Source organism: Polypterus senegalus, chromosome 14 (assembly GCF_016835505.1).
Source record: "Polypterus senegalus isolate Bchr_013 chromosome 14, ASM1683550v1, whole genome shotgun sequence".
Lineage (NCBI taxonomy): Eukaryota > Metazoa > Chordata > Cladistia > Polypteriformes > Polypteridae > Polypterus > Polypterus senegalus.
Window position 1 is genome coordinate 93,247,611 of NC_053167.1, and position 19,000 is coordinate 93,266,610.

General features: G+C 35.7%; 1 protein-coding gene across 1 annotated transcript in view; it reads right to left on the bottom strand.

Moving 5' to 3' along the window:
* The window catches only part of ndc1 (NDC1 transmembrane nucleoporin), a 61,966-nt gene that overhangs the window by 19,701 nt on the left and 23,265 nt on the right, over positions 1-19,000 (bottom strand). Inside the window, exons 7-12 of the mRNA XM_039735049.1 lie at positions 16,022-16,073; positions 15,798-15,930; positions 6,758-6,850; positions 6,183-6,264; positions 5,461-5,625; positions 1,054-1,332 (exon numbers count right to left, since the gene is read on the bottom strand). Coding sequence (XP_039590983.1) covers positions 1,054-1,332; positions 5,461-5,625; positions 6,183-6,264; positions 6,758-6,850; positions 15,798-15,930; positions 16,022-16,073 — 804 coding nt within the window. The remainder of the gene's footprint in view (positions 1-1,053; positions 1,333-5,460; positions 5,626-6,182; positions 6,265-6,757; positions 6,851-15,797; positions 15,931-16,021; positions 16,074-19,000) is intronic.

The following is a 19,000-nucleotide window of genomic DNA, read 5'->3' on the forward strand; positions in this document are numbered from 1 at the left end:
CCCCCGAACACGACCGCCAACACCACCGCATATACCACCTTCGTTTAGTAATGTAGCCCTCCAAGCCTGGATCCGCCGCCATGGTCACTTCAGCAAGCGAGTCCGCTGCCGTCAAACGACTTCTAGCTAACGACACAGCCATAGAAAAACAAAAACAAGACCGCATGGATATAAACAATGAGCGCAGGCGCCTTCTGAAACACCATAACCAGATAAGTCACGGCTCCAAAAAGAAACCGGTTTAGTACAAATATGTTTATTTAATTAAATGAAAACTTTCCCAGGACGCACCCACCCTCCATGATTTTCCTTCCTTCCAAATATCGGAGAACAAGCGATTGCCATTCTTGGATTTGCAATTCTTTCGAGAATCCCGGGTTTGCTGGTTTAATAATGAAACTTAAAAATTACCAATTAGTTTAAATGATAAATACACTTAAATGCTAGCAACATTATTACATGTATATTTATATTTTCTAATTGTATCTTATTTACAATATAATTAACATCCAATTAATTAAACAAATTTCAGCTTTGAAATCCTTGTAAATCTTGTTAGCCTTAAATATCTATTCCCACTGTTGATTTATTGGTTTCAGTTTTCAAAGCCTTTCTGTAAATTACTTTCCAAGAGAGTTAACTGGGGAATTAAATGGTTTTATAAGATTTGTTAATTATGCATGATTGCCTTATGGTAAAGTTCAAAATTTTAAACTTTTAGACTTCCAGTCTTGGTTTCAGAGGTTAGGGCTCACTGTCGAAGGTTCTAGAGTTTGAAAAATTAAAGATTCATTTTCAGAATTCCTTAATTAATTTTCTGCTTTTTCCTTCTGAAGTAATTTTTGTTGTAATAGTTGGCTTGAATAATTGTGGAATTTTAAATTCTTCAAGTTAAATGCAAAAAGACTTGTTTTTGGGATTACAAGCCTTAATGCAATTCTGAATTTTGTCTTACTAGAAACATTTGTAAACACTGTAGACAAGTGTAAACATCAAAGGAAAAGAGAAAAACAGATTTTGTTTAAAAAATAATGTGCATCATTCTGATTATACCTGTAGATGAGGTCCAAAGCTTTGGTCCTCGCCTTATTAAATGTGGACTCTGCACAGAACCATACCATGGGGAACCTGGATCTATAGAGGCAGTTAGACGTTTCAGTGCTGGTGATCCAAAGGGACTATTCATGTCAGGAGAGAAGGGGGCAGTTAAAGGAGATTTTAGGGAGGACAAAGATGGTTTAAAAACAGAAGAGGACCCTCTGTTTGTTTGACTAGAAGTTGTGCTTTGTTCTTGCCAAGGTGGAGAATCTTCTACTGAAGATGAACCTGTAACTAAAGAAACAAGAAAAGATTACAGGTATAATGCACATATGGAGTTGCAGAGTAGCAGCAGTAACCCCTGTAAAACCCAAGTCCTACAAAAAGCATTCTATTTGCTGCCTGTGTGAAGTATGAGTGCTTTCCAGGGATCCACATTCATTTTTAGGGTAATTACATTCCATTCAACATCTGACATTAGCGACTCTAATGGTGGACAACATGAGTGTATGTGCCTTCCTATGGATTTTCATACTTATCCGAGATTGTTTTTTTATTAAATACCATGCTGCATGCATACATGCTGTATATTCAAATTTATAGTATTGAAAATGCAAAGAAGCTACACATTTATTAATGCTTGATAAATTATTTCAAAGGCAACCATAAAATTAAACAAAAGTCTTCATGGGGTTAAAATTAAATAAATAACTAAATATAGACTTTGTGAAATGAGTATTGAAAAGATGAGGGCAACAGATAAGTACTTTACTGGTATAAACTCTCCTACATTGGTTCCAAATCTTAAATGAATGGTGAACCAGTGGATTGTTAGTTAACTGGTGGAAACTGGTGTTGACTGAGGCACAGAGGAAAACACAGAGAGAAGATTCTGAGCAAGATTTACATTCCCATGACTAACTCCAAGCCTGGATCCGCCGCCATGGTCACTTCAGCAAGCGAGTCCGCTGCCGTCAAACGACTTCTAGCTAACGACACAGCCATAGAAAAACAAAAACAAGACCGCATGGATATAAACAATGAGCGCAGGCGCCTTCTGAAACACCATAACCAGATAAGTCACGGCTCCAAAAAGAAACCGGTTTAGTACAAATATGTTTATTTAATTAAATGAAAACTTTCCCAGGACGCACCCACCCTCCATGATTTTCCTTCCTTCCAAATATCGGAGAGAACAGAAAGCGATTGCCATTCTTGGATTTGCAATTCTTTCGAGAATCCCGGGTTTGCTGGTTTAATAATGAAACTTAAAAATTACCAATTAGTTTAAATGATAAATACACTTAAATGCTAGCAACATTTTACTTGTATGTTGATATTTTCTGAATTGTATCTTATTTACAACAAAATAATTCCAACACCCAATACAATTAAACAAATTTCAGTTTGTAAAATCCGTTTTGCTAAATCTTGTTACTGCCTCCTTCAAATATCTATTCACTCACTGTTGAGTTTATATGGTTTCAGTTTTCATAAGCTCTTTCTGTACAATTACTTTCCAAGGAGTAAGTTAACTGGAGAATCTAAAGTGGTCATTTATAAGCAAGATTTGTTATATGCATGATTAAGCCTTATGATAGGTTGCCATTCCAAACTTGTTAGACTTCAGTCTTGTGCAGAGGGGTGTCAGAGCCTACACCATAAGTAACAGTGTCAGAGAGTTTGAAAAAAATTAATGAATTACATATTTTGAAGATTTTATAAATTGTACATTTTCATGTTTTCTTTTCCTTAACTGGAAGCTTCAATTTATTGTTGTTCATATATCTGTGGCTGGCTCTGAGACTAGGGATCTGCACTGGCAATCGGAAGGTTGCCGGTTCGAATCCCGTAAATGCCAAAACAGACTCTGCTCTGTTGGGCCATTGAGCAAGGCCCTTAATCTGCAATTGCTGAGCGCTTTGAGTAGTGAGAAAAGCGCTATATAAATGTAAAAAATTATTACTATTATATAAATTACTTGTGTTTTATACAGTATGTTTTATGGGTGCTACTGGTTTGTTAGATCTATGAATGCATTGTTAAGGTTAGGTCAAAAGCCCCATTCTAAACAAATTCACCTTCCAACCTTTTACTTGACTCTTCTTCAAAGTCTACACTGTGTTTACAGGGTTATATATGGGGTGGTTGGGGCAAAATCGGGTGTTGGGCTCAGAAATTATATCTTCTTCCAGTTGTAGCATATGCAATTAGGTTTTCCCATAAAGGTGATACAGTCAGTTACCAATTTACAATAGTTTCTACCTCTTATAATCACTCGATACCAAATAGGAATATATAGACTTGTAGATATCTAATGAATATTGAAAAAAAAACAATTTGAAATGTTCCAAGTACATTTCAGCATTTTTGTTCAATTCACAGCTTCATTCGCTTTTGAAAATCTCTGGGATAACTACAAACCTAATTTCATTTGTAGCACTAGTTTCTATGCCTACAAATCTTACTCTCTGTGCTTAAGTGGCATGTATAAACTGTCATTATCTCTTTAAACCCTTATATAAACCTCACATACCTTCATGTGAAATAGTATATTGCCAAGGCAAAATACTCCACAATGTATTTACATTTGCTTTCTGCAACAGACCCATACAATATAGATGTTGGGTCAGTTGATGTATCTGCCAATCTTTGGAAGCATTATATAATATGGGCCTGGTTCCTCTGAATGGGAAAAAGAGTATAATGAAAAAGTGCTTTAAAATATCTGCAAGGAATTGTTTTTTTTTTATACTGGGTATTCTAGTTTAAGCAGTCACTATATGCAGCGGTCCAGAAGAAAAGCCCAAAAACCATCTGGCTGTCACACAATTGTATAAGCTAATTAATCTGCTGGATCTGAAAAGCCGCATCCAACGTTCTAATAGAAAACACATTATAAATGCCCTAATACACACTCACCAGCCACTTCATTAGGCACGCCCGTTCAACTGCTTGTTAACACAAGTAAATAATTTGCCAATCATATGGCAGTAACTGAATGCATTTAGGGATGTAGACATTGTCAAGACAACTTGCTGAAGTTAAAATTGAGCATCTGAATGAGGAAGAAGGGTTATTTTAGTGACTTTGAATGTGGCATGGTTGTTGGTGCTTTATAGGCTGGTCTGAGTATTTCAGTAACTGCTTATCTACTGGGATTTTCACCTACAACCATCTCTGGGGTTTACAGAGAATGGTCTGAAAAACTGGAAATTAACCGGTGAGTGGCAGCTCTCCGAGCAAAAATGCCTTGTTGATGCCAGTGGTCAGAGGAGAATGGGCAGACTGGTTTGAACTAATAGAAAGGTAACAGTAACTCAAATAACCACTTGTCACAAAGTAGGTATGCAGAAGAGCATCTATGAATGCACAACACATCAAACCTTGAAGCAGCTGGGCTATAGCAGCAGGAAACCATACCAGGTGCCACTCCTGTCAGCTAAGAACAGGCAACTGAGGCTACAATTCGCAGGGGCTCACCAAAATTGGACAACAGAAGATTGGAAAAACATTGCCTGGTCTGACGAATCTCGATTTCTGCTGCAACATTTGGATGGCAGGGTCAGAATTTGGTTTCAACATCATGAAAGCAAGGATCTATCCTGCCTTGTATAAATGGTTCAAGCCTGGTAGTGGTGGTGTAATAGTGGGATGGATATTTTCTTGGCACACTTTCGGCCCCTTAGTACCAATTGAGCATCTCTTAAATGCCAGAGCCTACCTGAGTATTGTTGTTACCATGTGCATCCCTTTATGACTACAAAGATAACACGCCATGTCACTAAGCTCCAGTCATCTCAAACTGTTTTTTGGGCATGACAATGAGTTAACTGTACTCAAATGGCCTCCACAGTCACCTGATCTCAATCCAACAGAGCACCTTTGGGATGTGGTGGAACAGGAGATTTGTATCATGGATGTGCAGACGAGAAAACTGCAACAACTGCGTGATGCTATCATGTCAATATGGACCAAAATCCCTGAGGAATGTTTCCAGCACCTTGTTGAATTTATGCCACAAAGAATTACGTCAGTTCTAAAGGCAAAAAGAGGATCTACCTTGTTCCTAGCAAGGTGTACCTATAAAGGTGTACCCAATAAAGTGGTAACTGGTAAATATACCTCACAAAATAAATTGGGGTCAATTCAGACAGATAAGATTAAATCAAGAATATGTTTATGAACATTACACCTTACATTTTCTTAAACATTACTAATTTCCTTCAATTTCAGTTTCATTCACGGTAAGTAAAACAGTAACAGTGTCTTAGTCAGAATAATTAATGGTGAAAAAAATCATGAGACACAAAGAATGAATGTCCCTCCTTATTCACATAGAAATTACCTGAAAAGACTAAAGTAACTGAAAATGTACATACTGTATTTAACTTTAGAATCCTGCTATGCTGGAAGCAATACCTGAGCTCCTAGAAAGGGATGATCTGTTATCACCGTCAATAGGCTGCTGTTTCACCCGTCCATTGGATGCAATTGCCTCCTGGTAAGCAATCAATTTGTGGGTAAGATTATTCAAGAGAGATAAACATTCTCCAGAGAGAGTAGACCAGTTGTGTGGATGACCACCTAAACAATAAAAAAAGTTAAATATCTTCCACTATTAAACTGTATAACAGACACTAGAATTACATACCTGCATACATAATGCAAGGAAGCTTTAAATACATTCCATTTCCTCCATAGGTAAAATACATAAATGAATCATGGAAGTCTTCAGCCCTTTTAACAGATTCTCTAAAGCTATTTTAAGTGGACAGTAAGTCAGTAAAGTAAAAAGTAATCAGCATACCACACTGCGATAACAATTAATAAACATGAATTGATGTGAAACTGTTTAATGTAATAAAACACATTAACTGTCCTGTAATTAACCAATTATCAAGCGCAGTACATTTCAGTTATTCTAGGTCATACATTATTAAAATAAGCCCTTACCTTTAATCAGCAAAATTTTCCTGATTATTAATATTAATTGTATTACCATTACAAAGTTACAAGGACCATTATTAGCAAAGAGGCAGGTGTTATAAATTATTATGTCTGTGCTAAAAGCAGTTAAATAATGCCACTTGACAATTTCTTAAAACATAAAAAAAACACTTAAAAACTTAACTTTTACATACCAGGCTGACTTAGACTGAAGACCTCATGTCTTCTAGAGGCAGAATGTTGTGACAACAAAGCAAAGTCCTGCAAAGCTAAATACTAGGGAGAAAAACAATACACAGATTAAATTACTATATTTATACATTTTGTTTCCTCTAATGGCTAATTCTGTCACATGAGCTTCTAAGTAACCATTTGGTAGAGCCAATACACAATCACTGAGTAAGTAATAATTATTTATCTTCTAAATGCTTTTTCCTTTACTAATTCAAGACAGAAATAATGCAGGGTACAAGACAAGGACATAATCAGGATGTGAAAGCATTTCTTCTCAGGCACATTCACACTCAATATAATAAGTTGCAACAGGCAGCTGGAAAAATAAAAGAAATCAATCTAACATGTAAATCTCAGGTATAAGAAGAAAACCAGTGTACCATGACGAGAAATAAAAAAAAAAAAAACACCCAAGAAAAAAAGAAAAACACATTTACACAGAAACCAGCCTAGGGTTGAAACGTAAATCCCATGAAATTAGAGGCAAGAACACTAAGAATGTGATATTATGTTGTCACAAAAAAATAATATGTACCTTTAAAACAGGTGGCTGCTTGCTGTTCAACACTTTGGGGAGACACTCATTAACTTTTTCTGAAAATGCAGTTTGCACTGGAAAACAAACTACCTAAAGAGACATAAACATTACTATAGACACTGTTATTTACTTTCCAAACATTGGTGATATCAACAGTTTAAACTGCAGTGTGCATGTAACTTGCAACAATTTCCCTAAAATGCCTTGACATAAGCCAAGTTAAGTTATTAAATTAGTGCAATGCTGCAATGCATACATTTGCATTATTGTTATTTCTGGAAAACAGAAATATTTTTCCCCAAATTATATAAAACAAAGAATAAATATGTTTAGTTTACTGAAATACAGTAACTATGCACAAATACATATCCAAATTATTTTATGAGGAGAAATCGCTTATTTGAAATATGGTGGCAATGCAAGATCTTCACAAAGGACAATTACAGTCATATGAAAAAGTGTGGGAACCCCTCTTAATTCTTTGGATTTTTGTTTATCATTGTAGCAACTTCCTTTTAATACATGACACGTCTTATGGAAACAGTAGTATTTCAGAAGATACATTAAGTTTATTGGATTAATAGAACATATGCAATATGCATCATAACAGAATTACATAGGTGCATACATTTGGGCACCCCAACAGAGATATTACATCAATACTTAGTTGAGCCTCCTTTTGCAAATATAACAGCCTCTAGATGCCTCCTATAGCCTTTGACGAGTGTCTGGATTCTGGATGGAGGTATTTTTGACCATTCTTCCATACAAAAATCTCTCCAGTTCAGTTAAATTTGATGGCTGCCGAGCATGGACAGCCTGCTTCAAATCATCCCATACATTTTCCATGGCCGAGCATAGACAGTCTGCTTCAAATCATCCCATAGATTTTCCATGATATTCAAGTCAGGGGACTGTGACGGCCATTCCAGAACATTGTACTTCTCCCACTGCATGAATGCCTTTGCAGATTTTGAACTGTGTTTTGGGTCATTGTCTTGTTGGAATATCCAACCCCTGCGTAACTTTAACTTTGTGACTCATACTTGAGCATTATCCTGAAGAATTGTTGATATTGGGTTGAATTCATCAGACTCTCTACTTTAACAAGGGCTCCAGTCTTTTAACTAGCCACACCGCCCCACAACATGATGGAACCTCCACCAAATTTGACAGTAGGTAGCAAGTGTTTTTCTTGGAATGCGGTGTTGTTCTTCTGCCATGCAAAGCGCTTTTTGTTATGACCAAATAACTCAATTTTTGTCTCATCAGTCCAAAGCACTTTGTTCCAAAATTATTCTGGCTTGTCTAAATGAACATTTGCATAAAACAAGCGACTCTGTTTGTGGCGTGACTGTAGAAAGGGCTTCTTTCTCATCACCCTGCCATACAGATGTTCTTTGAGCAAATTATGCTGAATTGTAGAACAATGTACAGATACACCATGTGCAGCAAGATGTTCTTGCAGGTCTTTGGAGGTGATCTGTGGGTTGTCTGTAACCATTCTCACAATCCTGCGCAAATGCTGCTCCTGTATTTTTCTTGGCCTGCCAGACCTGGGTTTAACACTAGAATTACCAAAGTTTACGAGAAAACTCATAAATCTGGCCCACCTTAAATCCAAATCGCACGTCTCCATTCAGTGTCTTTTGTCTTGTAAATGTGTCGATAATCCCAAGCAGCCTGGTATACCATTCACCCCACCACCAGAGAAACTGCAAAAACCTCTCCCAGCTCAAGCCTTGTTTATCAGTGAGTCAGGTACCTATGCTAAAAAAAAATAGTTATTCGGAACACATGCATTTCACATGTGCTCCGTGTCTACAAAGATCTGTGTAAGCGTAGAATGCTATAAAATGTTGAACACGTACCTGAAAGACAAACTTTTTCCTTGTTTTAGTACTAACGACAAAATGTACACATGAAGTGTATAATGTGAGAAGACTGAAGTCCAAATATCAAATAAGCACTTTCACAAAAACTGCAAGTATAACAGAACAAATGCGCTCTCCCCAAGACTATAACCGAAGAAAAACAGAGGTGAACTCAGATCGAAGAAAGAGAACAGAAGCCCTCGCCGCAAGAAACGCCCACTCACATATAAGAACAATGCAGCTGCACCAGGCGTAAAGGCGAAAGATGGCACCGTTTGGATACAGGACGAGGTCTGGCATCTTCCTGCCAGTCAGTCTGCCCCACATCTGCCCTTCAAAGAAACAGCATGGCTTATAGCGCTCGCCAACGTATTGTGCAAACTCCCGTTTGCGATTATGTTTTCTGATGGTCTTTACATAAGAAGCATTTATATGTTACTTATATAAAAGCCAGATCGAATGTTACTAATGTTGATTTATTTACTTGTCTTCCTACAGCGTAAAGTCACAAGTAGACTGCAGAGCTTCCTCTGTTTAATCGACAAGGGCATGCTCACAAATTACATATGTAATGCCATGGAAAATGCCTGCTGACACTTTAGTACGTGAGCAATGGTACGAGAATGCAGTTAGACTTCTTTTGGGGCACATACACCGTCCAGATCTAAACACTAGTGTGGAGAGTCATTCGCTCGCTCGCATCTTGTTTCAAATCTTTTAAGAGTTGCTTTGAGGATCCCATGCTGTCACTCTTCAAAGGAGAGTCAAAGGGAAGCACAACTTGCAATTGACCACCTTAAATACCTTGTCTCATGATTGGACACACCTATGAGGTTAAAGGCTTAACGAGCTGATCCAACCATTTTGGTGTTGCAAGTAATCAGTATTGAGCAATTACATGCATTCAAATCATTAAAATTGCAAGTCTACCCAAATTTTTGCACAGCCAATTTTTCAAATTTGATTTAATTTCATACATCTAAATACTACTTCACGAAAAATCTTTCTTCCGAAAACACCCCAGTACTTAGATGTTCCTAGGAAATGAGACATACCACTGTTATCTTTTTTGTTGAAAGTACAATAAATTATTATGCAGGCTGAGAGGGGTTCCCAAACTTTTTCATATGACTGTAAAGTAGACGGTGTGTTTGGTTTTTGTAACATACTAACACAAATGGTTTCTCTCAGAATAACCTTTCTGCAGTGTTCATTAGCACAACACATTTATATGGATGCAGCATTTTTTCCCCTTTCTCAACTTTGATCGTAAAAACTTGAAAAAAAGTACCAATTTTTTTTTTATAATACTTTGAAACAATTCATAATCCATTACTATTTAAAAGATGATAAAATTTATATTGAAAAATAAACATTGAGAAAATAACAGCTACAAACATATTCACTTTATATTCTTTTGGGAACATACAATGTGTCTGCTTGTCAAGTGTTCACATGATACCATGCAGCAACGTAAACACTTAAGAACAGTGACCACAAATAACAGGGTATTCTGGTTTTAAGGCAAGTTTTTACAATATTCTTTTCCCGGATTAAAAAAAAAATGAACTTTGGTATTCCATATATCTTACAATTATGGTGTTAAAATTTATTTAAATGCAATTGAGAGAGGTAAAGCCGGAAAACTGTGGTAGAGATACCCAAAGATAGCCATAGAAGGAATTGTAAAGGTACAAGCAAGGCAAGAGATATCAAATCTATACTAATAAAAGGCAAAGCCCTCACTCACTGATCACTGATCACTAATTCTCCAACTTCCCGTGTAGGTAGAAGGCTGAAATTTGGCAGGCTTATTCCTTACAGCTTACTTACAAAAGTTAAGCAGGTTTCATTTCGAAATTCTACATGTAATGGTCGATAACGGTCGACAACATTCGCCATGTTGAACTTTCTTATTTATGGGCCGATCTTCACGAAATTTGGTAGGCCGGCTAATCCCGCGCTTAACGGTGGTATGATGCCACCGCCATATTGAACTTTCCAACGTCACTAATTCTCCAACTTCCCGTGTAGGTAGAAGGCTGACCCCATCTTCACGAAATTTGGTAGGCAGTAACCGAAACCGATGTATATACTTATTTGGTGGTATGACGCCACTGTCGGCCGCCATATTGAACATTCCAACGTCACTAATTCTCCAACTTCCCGTGTAGGTAGAAGGCTGAAATTTGGCAGGCTCATTTCTTACAGTTTACTTACAAAAGTTAAGCAGGTTTCATTTAGAAATTCTACGTGTAACGGTCGACAACGTCTGCCATGTTGAACTTTCTTATTTACGGCCCCATCTTCACGAAATTTGGTAGGCGGCTTCCCTGAGCTAACCGAAACCAATGTACGTACTTATTTCGGTGATATGACGCCACTGTAGGCCACCATATTGAAATTTCCAACGGTCTTTGTTACTTATGGGCCCATCTTCAAGAAATTTGGTACGCGGGTTCCCAACGCTAACTGAATCCTACTTACATATATATGTCCATAGCCTGCAGCTTGGTCACCGTGTGAGGCGGCATTGGGTCCCCCATCCCAATGCCTCCCACGTTGTTGGCTGCCTGCCTATATAAGGTCACCCGTTGCTCCAGTTTCTACATTCCCTTCCTTGCTTCGCCACGGGATTCACGTCTCCCTGCTGACAACTGCAGCCTTTTTATTTAATCCACAGCTTCTCCGCTGTTTTATTGTTCGTTTATTACGCTTATAATTATTATGTAGGTATTTTAGACTTACTTTACATTGTTCAGGTACCCATTTCCTTTATCGTTCCAACCATACCCCCATTAACATGTCTATCGAGGTGATCACCATCGATCAAAGAACACACTCTCTCTCTATGCGCACACACATATAAAAAAATTTGTTGAGTGTGCAGAGAGCATATTGCATGTTTTAAAAGTAAACATTCATCTGTGTCATCAGATTATACATTGGCATTTAACAACATTAATGGACGAATGGTAAACATGAAAGATACGCTGTCGCAGGTGTAGCGTATGCTGTTGTTCAGCTGTGGCCAAAAAAAGATGCCAGGCGTCCAGCTCTAAAATGACATATACTATGATAGTGTAGGATTCAATGTAAGCTTGAAAGAATTGGTAGCTATATTCATGAAAATTGTGCATTTGAAGTAAACAGTAAATTATACTCTTCAAAAAGGCTGCTGTTAATAGCTGATAAAAATGCTACAAGAAACAAGAAACGCAGATTTCAGTATTCAAAACACAAAGAATCAACAAATCTGTCTAACACCACCAGTACATACACAGATGAGACTGCACAACATTCGCCTTCTGACTGCATGTCTAAACAAATAATTTTAAAATTACTGTCTAATTGCAAATATAAACATGCTATGACAAAATAGCTACGTTTTAAAAATGTTGTACATCCATAGAGCACAATGCTTATCTAACTCTGTTTGCTGTAGTTATGTCATAAAGTGATGCAATTGTTAAAATGACAGACTACTGTTTAGTATATTTTGCTTAACCCCTCATATCCCGGCAGCAATTTAAAAATGCACGGACTATAGAAATTAGGGGTGGGTGTTATAGGAAGAAACCCTGTGGGTATAGGCTTTGCAACACCAAATCTGCCCACTGTTTATACAATTCTTAACAGGTTGTTCCCAGGTGTGTATTCTCATTTGAGAATAGTCCAATAAAGGAAAACGGAAAGACCGTTGAAGCGGTCAAAGAGTTCTACCTGGACCTTCATCGAAATAAAAAAATGGGGTACAATGCAAACTTTGCAGGGTAAAGCTTTCGTTTCATAAGACAACTATATCTATGTATAGGCAATTGAAATCATAACAAAATTCCCTCTCCTTTCACATATCAATAATCAACAGCTAGCCTTGACATCAGACAACATCCTTGCAACAGCAGCACTTAACTTAAAACACTTCTTTGATAAAGTTAAGAGGAAACATGTCCAATGTAGTTATGTTTGGGTTAAGTATTCCTGTGATACAGCTAAAAAAAAAAAGTATTCCTGCTTTACCCATGCAACAAGAGCTGGTAGGACTAATGCAATGGGTTCACCCACAACAAATGTGGATTTATACACCCTGAGCACTTGTGTACAATTTTAAATGTAGGTTAGTTTGCACAAATTGTTAACAACATGCTATAAGCATAAATAACAAAGCCTTTTGTAACCATTAGTGCAGCTATGTTAGGTATGTTCAATTAACAATTATTACTGTAAAACATGTTACTTCCTTAAAAATGTAAAAGGTCCATTAACATGTATGAATAAATAATTAAATGCCACAGCTATATGGCTCATTAGATTTTTCAGATTACACCATGAAAACACAATTTTGTCCAGTCTTACATACCCCTACTAGCCACTACACCATAGTGCAGTCAGCAATTAGAATCCTTTACTTTCCAATGAATAATAGTTGTTAGTTGTTTTCTGGTTTTAAAACGTAAATATTTTTAGTAAAATATACTTAATTTCTAGTTTGTTTGTTTTTTTAATTTTTGCTCAGAAATTCATTATAGTCCTGCTTATATTTAGCCTTAGAAATTTTTGCATGCTGAACTCTGCAACCTGAAATACCACAAAAAAGTGCATAACAAAGAAAGAACTCAAGAATGTCCCTTCTTTGTCCACCCAGCATTTCAGAGGTTCAGACATGCATATGGAAAAAAACAGGTTCACAATCTCCCAAAAAATATTGAAAATCTACTTAAAAAAAAAAAACAGGGCATCACTTGTTTTTCCTGAAAAATAATTATAGCAAACTTATATGCCAAAATACACCAACAATGTTATACTACTAATTAAATAAATATGCTTGGTGTTATGTGATATGTTATGTTTAGAGCAAGTTTAATGTTGGAGATATATTACAAAAAAACAGATTACCGAATAGCCAAGTTATTATCTATAGTAATACTAAAATCCACATGACTGGTTAGCCATTGTTACTATTTTCATATTCTGAAACTGAAAAGAATTTGGTCAATATTTCTACTCTTCAGCCAGTGGCAGGGGTAGAATTCAGCCCTGATGACCACAACAATCTAAAATGTTATTTATTCACGTTTTCCCCATATTAAAATGTTATTCTCTGCCTAATTATAAAGTGTTTTAGTTGTGCAATATATTATTCAAAACTATACTCTGTTTTAACCTATAATTAGCATTAAATTCTGGCGGTGTACTATATCAAGGTGGACAGTAAGAGAGATTAATCACGGACTTTGAAGAGAACTGTGATGAATCATGGCTGTCAATAGGACTGAGCAAGGTGTGACATACGTTACTTGAGCCTCTTCTTCTATTGTAGCTTTACAGTTATCATGACCTGTGTGAAATTCTGCTTCAACAGGTCCACCTGCAATATGACTGGCCAGATCAAATTGCTATAATGTTACATTTCATTGCCTGTTTAGCAGGTATTGTGTGTTCTGTACTACAGCAGCTCTGTTTTGTTTTTATTTTAATGAGAATAAACATTAAAAAAGCAATAAATAAAAATGTACTTTGTTGATTATATGATCAGATTATCAGATTACACAAAACATTTAAATAGAGAATATGATGTGGCTTTTACTAGTAAGCAACCATAACATTTAAAAAAAATAATTAATAATGAGCCTACCTACTTACTGTATCTAAAACTAATTTTGAAATTAAATTTTATTGCAATCATTCCATACAAATCAATTTTTACAAAAAGTAGGATTGAGAGCAAATCGACCCCCACCCCTGAGAGAGAGAGAGAGCAAGGCCAACAGAGTAAAACTTAAGGCTTGTAAACATACCTAAATTGCCGAGTTTGATAAGCCAATAGAGATGAATGGAGAAGAAAAAGGAAATGCAGAAATAATTGCTTCCTCTGTGCTTTAAGAGCTTATTCTAAAATATTACTGATTAGATCCTGCCATGTTTTGAAAAAAATCTGTACAGATCCTCTGAGTATTTGTTTTTTTCCAATTTCAAATAGTATAAAACATCGGTTTCCCACTGACTTAAAAGAGGAGAGTTAGGATTCTTCCAGTTTAGCAAAATAAGTCTGTGTGCCAAAACTGTAGTGAATGCAATCACAGTTTGTTTGTCCTTCTCCACTTTAAACCCATCTGGAAGAACACCAAACATAGCTAGCTGTTAGTGGATTAGGAGTGATTTTGAAACCAAGGCTGTCTGAAAGGTAATTAAAAATTTTGGTCCAAAATGAAATTAATTTGTTGCAGGCCCAAAACATGTGACCCAGTGAGGCTGGGACTTGATTGCAGCGATCGTAGGTTAGATCTTGTCCTGGAAAGAAAGAGACAGATGTGCTCGATATATAATTTTGAGTTGAATAATTGTATGCTTTGCACATATGGAGCTCAAGTGAATTCTCTGCATTGCTATTTTCCACCCCTTTTCTGATATATTAATTGAGAGATCTTTTTCCCAGTGTCCTATTGGATCTTTGAAAGGGAGGGACTGTAAAATAATTTTATATATTGCAGAGATGGTGTCGGAGTCCTTGAAATTGAGCAATATTTTTTCCAGCGTGGATGAGGGTGCAAGATGAGGAAAATCGGGCAGGTTCTGTTTATTGAAGTTCCTAATTTGAAGATAGTGAAAAATGTGTAGCTGGAATGTTAAATTTAGATTGTAATTGTTCATAGGATGCAAAGACGTTGTCTATATAAAGATCTCTAAGCAGGTTAATCCCAAAATCCACTAAAACATTTTAACACTAGATTAATTAGGACTTGCTTCCTCTGTATGCATTAACACTATGAGATTTAATAAAATCAACTCAGTTAAACTATTTTCAAGTTTAAGGAAAAGTAAAAACATAATTTTTAAATATAAACAAAAAGTAATAATCTATTTTCAAACAAACTACATTATTTATATTTATCTATTTGAACAACATTTAGGATATATTTTGACTTGTTATTTTCTATTTTAGAACTATACACTATAAGGACTATTAAAAAATGATTTCTATTATTATTTAGTAAAACTAAATCTTTTTAGAAATCCTTAAATAAAGGATTTATTTCTTGTAAATTATGTCCCATGTATACTTACATGATTATGCATAATCAACAATTCACAAAAGCAGAGGCAGGAGCATAAATAAACTGTTAAATTTGTCCTTTTCCTGAAAAAGATTTAACTGGACAAACCTCAGTAATGTATATTTTGAAGAGCAGCCATGTTGTGTACCAGAGCATCAAAAGAAAAGTGCCACTTAACCACAAATGGTAAATAAATGAAAAGTCAAGAAGTCCTGCCAAACTGTCCAATGAGGGAGCAGAACTAAAAAAAAAAGCAGAAAAGTACATAGTATATTATTTAATAACCCTGTTTAAAGACATAAATCAATATTTACAAATAAATGCTTACCAACCTGTCTCTCTTATGGTTCATTGCTGTACAAAACCAAGCTCTTGGAATATAGCCTGAGAATAAAAGAAATAAATCATAATGATATAGTTTTTATTTAGTTAAAACTCTTTTTCCATCATTATAGCAAGTAGAATTAACACTTAAAAGAAAGCTCAAAATACATTAACCTATTCTGAAACAAATGGTATTTTCAGATATCCCAAACACATTTCAAGATGTCAAGATATCTTAAAATAACATGCTGGTCAACATTTTGAGACATCCTGAAATAAGCTCCTGTTCCTTTCAAGATATCTTAAATGCATCGAGATATCATGCTTCTTTTACACATTTTAAGATATCTTAAACCAAATTCTAGATTCCACAGTGATTTCTCTCATAAATACTTTTTCATTGGACTGTCTTTTTACGATTTATTGAGATAACTTTTAGACATCTTGAATTGCACAGTAAGCTATTTTAAGATTCTGGAAATATATTTTAAGATATCTCAAAATACAAAAGGAAGCTAATTTAAGATATCTTTAAAGAAGGTTTTAAATATATTGAAATGCATTTTAAACAGAGCTGCGGTTTCAATTTAAAAAAATTCATCACGATTAATCTCACAATTAACATTTCTAATGAAAATTAACTGCACATTAAATTGCAATTTATTGGATTTCTTTCAAGCATGATATTTTCCTATAAAGAAATAACTCAGTGATTAATTTCAAATGCAAACCACTTTTAATTACTACTTGCCTATGCATGTTACGTTACTCCAGTTAATTTACTGAACAATTTTGTTTAACAGAAACACCACACAATGACCACCAAAAATACACCCATACTCCTCAGGGCTTGCAATAATATTTGAGAAAACCAATATGAATGATTTGAACTCATATATTGTGAAAGAACATACCAAAAGCACCAACCATTATACAAATACTGAAACTAAATTATTAAGTATAAACTGAAACATAAAATCATGGATCAACTTTTGTGCACAATCAGCACTGTTATAGCTCAGGTTGGGTTTAACTGCATGATACACAAAAGCTAACTCCACAGCTATGACCTAGAGAGGAGACATCATTAATTTCATTTATAATGTATATAAATTAGGCTTTTAAATAGCAAGGACAAACTGAAAAAAAAATTATAAATATGCATCTGTACAGTTCTTTGTTTAGATACACATCTTCATAGTGTGTATCATTTATGAATTATAAGAATAAATCAATCTTAAGCCCAAACGAATGGAAATATTAGCATAATTAATTTGTACTGATTATTGCCTAGTTTAATTGGTTACAGTACAGCACAGGCTTCATTTGCTTAATATACAATTAATTAAACAAAAAGCTCGACCATAAGCGTATTCTTCACCAGTAACAGGGATAACAAACTGACATTCTGTCTCCCACTCAGACCTAGAAAGTCTCTTACACGACTGGAATAGGATTAGCAGACATCACCATAGTACTGTGTACAGCGAGTGTATTGCCTTGTTCCGACGTGATTCAACTTTTTTTTTTTTTAAAAACTTATTTGTGAATGCAGGATAATGGCAAGGAAAACACTGACAGTACAATCTCAACCATTGCGCAAAACTTGTCTGTCTGAAATTCATTTACTCCGCTTGTTTAACTGATTTTAATTGTTTCCTTGCAATTTTCTGCATTTTGAAAAGCTACTGTATACATGAAAGTATTTGTATGAAATATGAGAAGAATCACAGAAATTTTTAATGTGTTAAGGATGATTATAACAATAATACATTTTATTAACTTGTAGGCACCCTTCTAAACACTCAAGGACACCGAATAATAGATAAAACACACATTATAATCAAAACTAAAAATACAAAAATTAAATCAGACAGAGCAATTATAATCAAAGAGAAAAAGCAGTTTTAAACAGATGAGTTTTAAATTTAGATTTGAAAAGTGAGAATGAATCAATATTTCTGAGTTCGGATGGTAATGAGTTCCAAAGCTGGTGGTAAGACGGACGAAGGGGTCAGTCAAGTAGGTGGAGGAAGGGGATCTAAGGGTGTATGAGGGAACAGCAACATGGAGTTCTGACAGATATGGAGGAGCAAGGTTGTGGATAGCCTTGAATATTAACAGGAGAATTTAAGTCAATGCGGAACTTACCTGTAAGCCAGTGAAGCTGCTGCAAGACGGGAGTGATTTTGGTGAATAGAGGGGGTTCTAGTAATGTTGCGGGCAGCTGAATTCTGGACCAGTTGATGAAACAAAGACCAAAGAAAAGGGACCCAACAAGTGACATTACCAGAGGTGACAAGGTTATGAACAAGGATAGTACTTGTGTGGGGAGTGAGGGAGGGGCAAATACAATTAATGTTACGCAGGTGGAAATATGCAGACTGGGAGATGTTATTGATGTGGGTCTGAAAATAGAGTACTATCAAGAATTACGCCCAGACTTTTAACCTGTGGGCAAGGGGAAACAGAGGAATGATCAATAACCATTGAATAATTATCAATTTTTGATAATGTTGATTTTGTACCAATGAGGAGAACCTCAGTTTTGTCACTATTTAATTTAAGAAAATTTGAAGAAACTCAGGATTTAATTTCTGCTATGCAGTTAATAAGCGATGAGGGTGGAAAGGAAAAAGTAGGTTTGCTAGTGAGGTAAAGCTGGGTGTCATCAGTTTAACAGTGGAAATTAATGTTACTTTTACGAAAGATATTGCCGAGGGGAAGGAGGTAAATAATAAGGAGCAGGTGCCCCAGGACAGAGCCCTGGGGCACACCTGAACTAACAGTGGTGGGTTGGGATGTAAAAGTATCAAAGTTAATTCTGTAAAAAGAATCCAAGTTAATATTTTTAATATAAAGGAAAGGCATGACACAAGGAAACTTAATAAAGGAAACAGCAAGTTTAACACTGAATGAAAGAAGAAAATGATTAGTTATGGGGAGTTCATCTGCAGTACAATCAAAGGTGGTAACTCCAGAGCAGG